Raw genomic sequence first — 2042 nt, 5'->3', positions numbered from 1 at the left:
TGGGTTGGCGCTCCAGGAGAAAACAAGTTAAAAGGACAGTGAAGGGAGAGTTGATTGAATGGACAGTCCAATCAGTTTGAGGTTTGAGTTGTGTCGAGCAAAGCCGAGGGGACATGGGCACATGGGGCTAAATAACACTGTGCTAACCACATAACTTGTTGGGTTTCTCCACATAATAAAAAAGCTTTAGCTTATCCCGGTCCAATATGTTGGAAACAAATTGTTAGAGATGGTGGAAGAAGTAAGGGGAACAGCTCTAAACGCCTGCCTTATGACACCCAATGCCCTACCTTCACAAAAATGTACAAAGAGTTGGCGGGCGGGCCTCCTCGCCACAAGGCCTCAACCATCAACCAACAACCAAATTTCCTTACCCCCCCCATGCCCCCATGCCCTACCTCTCTTCACTTCCCTTCCCTTCCATCTAAATATTTCACCTCTTCCCACCCATTTCCAATATGGTATAACACAAAAATCCCCAATCCCCCACATGCATTTCCAGTTATTGCAGGTCCCATAATTTATTAAAAAAATACAAATCTTTATATTATATTTAATTTCAGGTGGTGGGTATACATCACTTCACACACACCCCTCTCCTCTTGAAAAACAAAAATTACCAAGTCATTAAGAACTAAGAGGGTTATCATAATCAATCCCGAAAATTAAGGTTATGGGTAGATGCCACGTGGTGTGTCGAGTGGGCTCCATGAATCGAAGAGTATGGCGAAATGTATGGATAATGCCTCGCTAATCATGCACAAGTTTTGACACCTCATCCCTCTCAATTCACAGCTCTTCTTCCATGTCGGACTGAACTTCCATATTAATCTCTGATTTTGACGTCCCTCACTAAAATCCTTGTTATTTTAATTTGTCCAAAATAAAAAAGAAAAAGAAAAATAAGTAATTAATTACATAACATGGGTGTCCAGTACCCTGAAGCTGACACAGGGAGGCCCGCTTACACTTCGTATATATATATATATACAAAAATAATTAAAAAAGGGTTAAGCAAGTTGAAAGTTATAGCCCCAGTTTGGAGACAGAAGGAGCAGGGACGGTATGGCTATGGGCGCATGCAGCTTTTTATTATTATTTTAATGGGGGAAAAAATGTATTTATTATTATTTTAATGGGGAAAAATGTATTTATTATTATTTTAATGGGGAAAAATGTATTTATTATTATTTTAATGGGGAAAAATGTATCTATTATTATTTTAATGGGGAAAAAATGTATTTATTATTATTTTAATGGGAAAAAAATGTATTTATTATTTAATAAGCAAGCAGTATTAGGAAGTGGTAGAGTTGTCGGGTTCGACCCCAACAAATAGTGGATTACAAATTTTAACAACACTTGGGGGTTTGTTTTCATGGCTCCCATATCTGTTTGTCTAATAAGATTATTAAGATTATGATCTTCCTCATAATATAAAGCCCCTTTTTAGCTCGCCTTTCTCCAACAATTCTTCATCTGCCTTTCTCTCACCTCTGCCCTCTGGCCCTCTCTGGATCTCCCCACTTTTCACACACACACACAAATGTCCACCAGAACCCCCCGTTCTAGACGCTGCCCTCTTCCGTCTACCACCATCTCTGACCACCAGATTGCTGATTTAATCTCCAAATTACACCAACTCATCCCTCAGATTCGTAACCGACGTTCCTCCTCCTCCACGGTATTCTCCCTTTTCTGTTTATCAATAACTGCTTGCGGTGGACTTAGACTGTTTTAATGCGTGTGGGGATGTAGGTATCAGCTTCCAAGGTTCTACAAGAGACTTGCAACTTCATAAGAAGCTTAGAAAGAGAGGTGGATGACTTGAGCGAGCGACTATCAGAGCTATTGGCGTCCACAGACCCTGAAACTGCTCAGGCTGCCATACTTAGAAGCTTACTTATGTAATGAGCATCACAACTCCATCCCAGGTTTCTTCTTCTATACACAATTTGGTGCTCAGATGTGGATTTCCCTACACACACCTATTTCAAACCCTCCATCTTTACCCGCCATGCAATTAATTAATTAATTAATTA

General features: G+C 40.0%; 1 protein-coding gene across 1 annotated transcript; it reads left to right on the top strand.

The window, feature by feature from the left end:
• Positions 1-1470: 1470 nt before the first annotated feature.
• Positions 1471-2042, top strand: LOC111458692 (transcription factor PRE6-like). Its single transcript, XM_023101484.1, has 2 exons — positions 1471-1684; positions 1759-2042. The coding sequence occupies exons 1-2, from the start codon at positions 1547-1549 to the stop codon at positions 1909-1911; spliced, it is 291 nt and encodes a 96-aa protein (XP_022957252.1). The 5' UTR covers positions 1471-1546; the 3' UTR covers positions 1912-2042.

This window comes from Cucurbita moschata, unplaced genomic scaffold (assembly GCF_002738365.1).
Source record: "Cucurbita moschata cultivar Rifu unplaced genomic scaffold, Cmos_1.0 Cmo_Scf00021, whole genome shotgun sequence".
NCBI classification, from domain to species: Eukaryota; Viridiplantae; Streptophyta; class Magnoliopsida; order Cucurbitales; family Cucurbitaceae; genus Cucurbita; species Cucurbita moschata.
Note: the sequence above shows the minus strand (reverse complement) of the source record. Positions and strands in the feature narration are given on the sequence as shown.

Coding starts and splice junctions, on each gene's coding strand:
- LOC111458692 (XM_023101484.1), top strand. CDS start 1,547: ATGTCCACCAGAACCCCCCGTTCTAGACGCTGCCCTCTTCCGTCTACC. Junction 1,685..1,758: donor GACGTTCCTCCTCCTCCACG/GTATTCTCCCTT, acceptor GTGGGGATGTAG/GTATCAGCTTCCAAGGTTCT.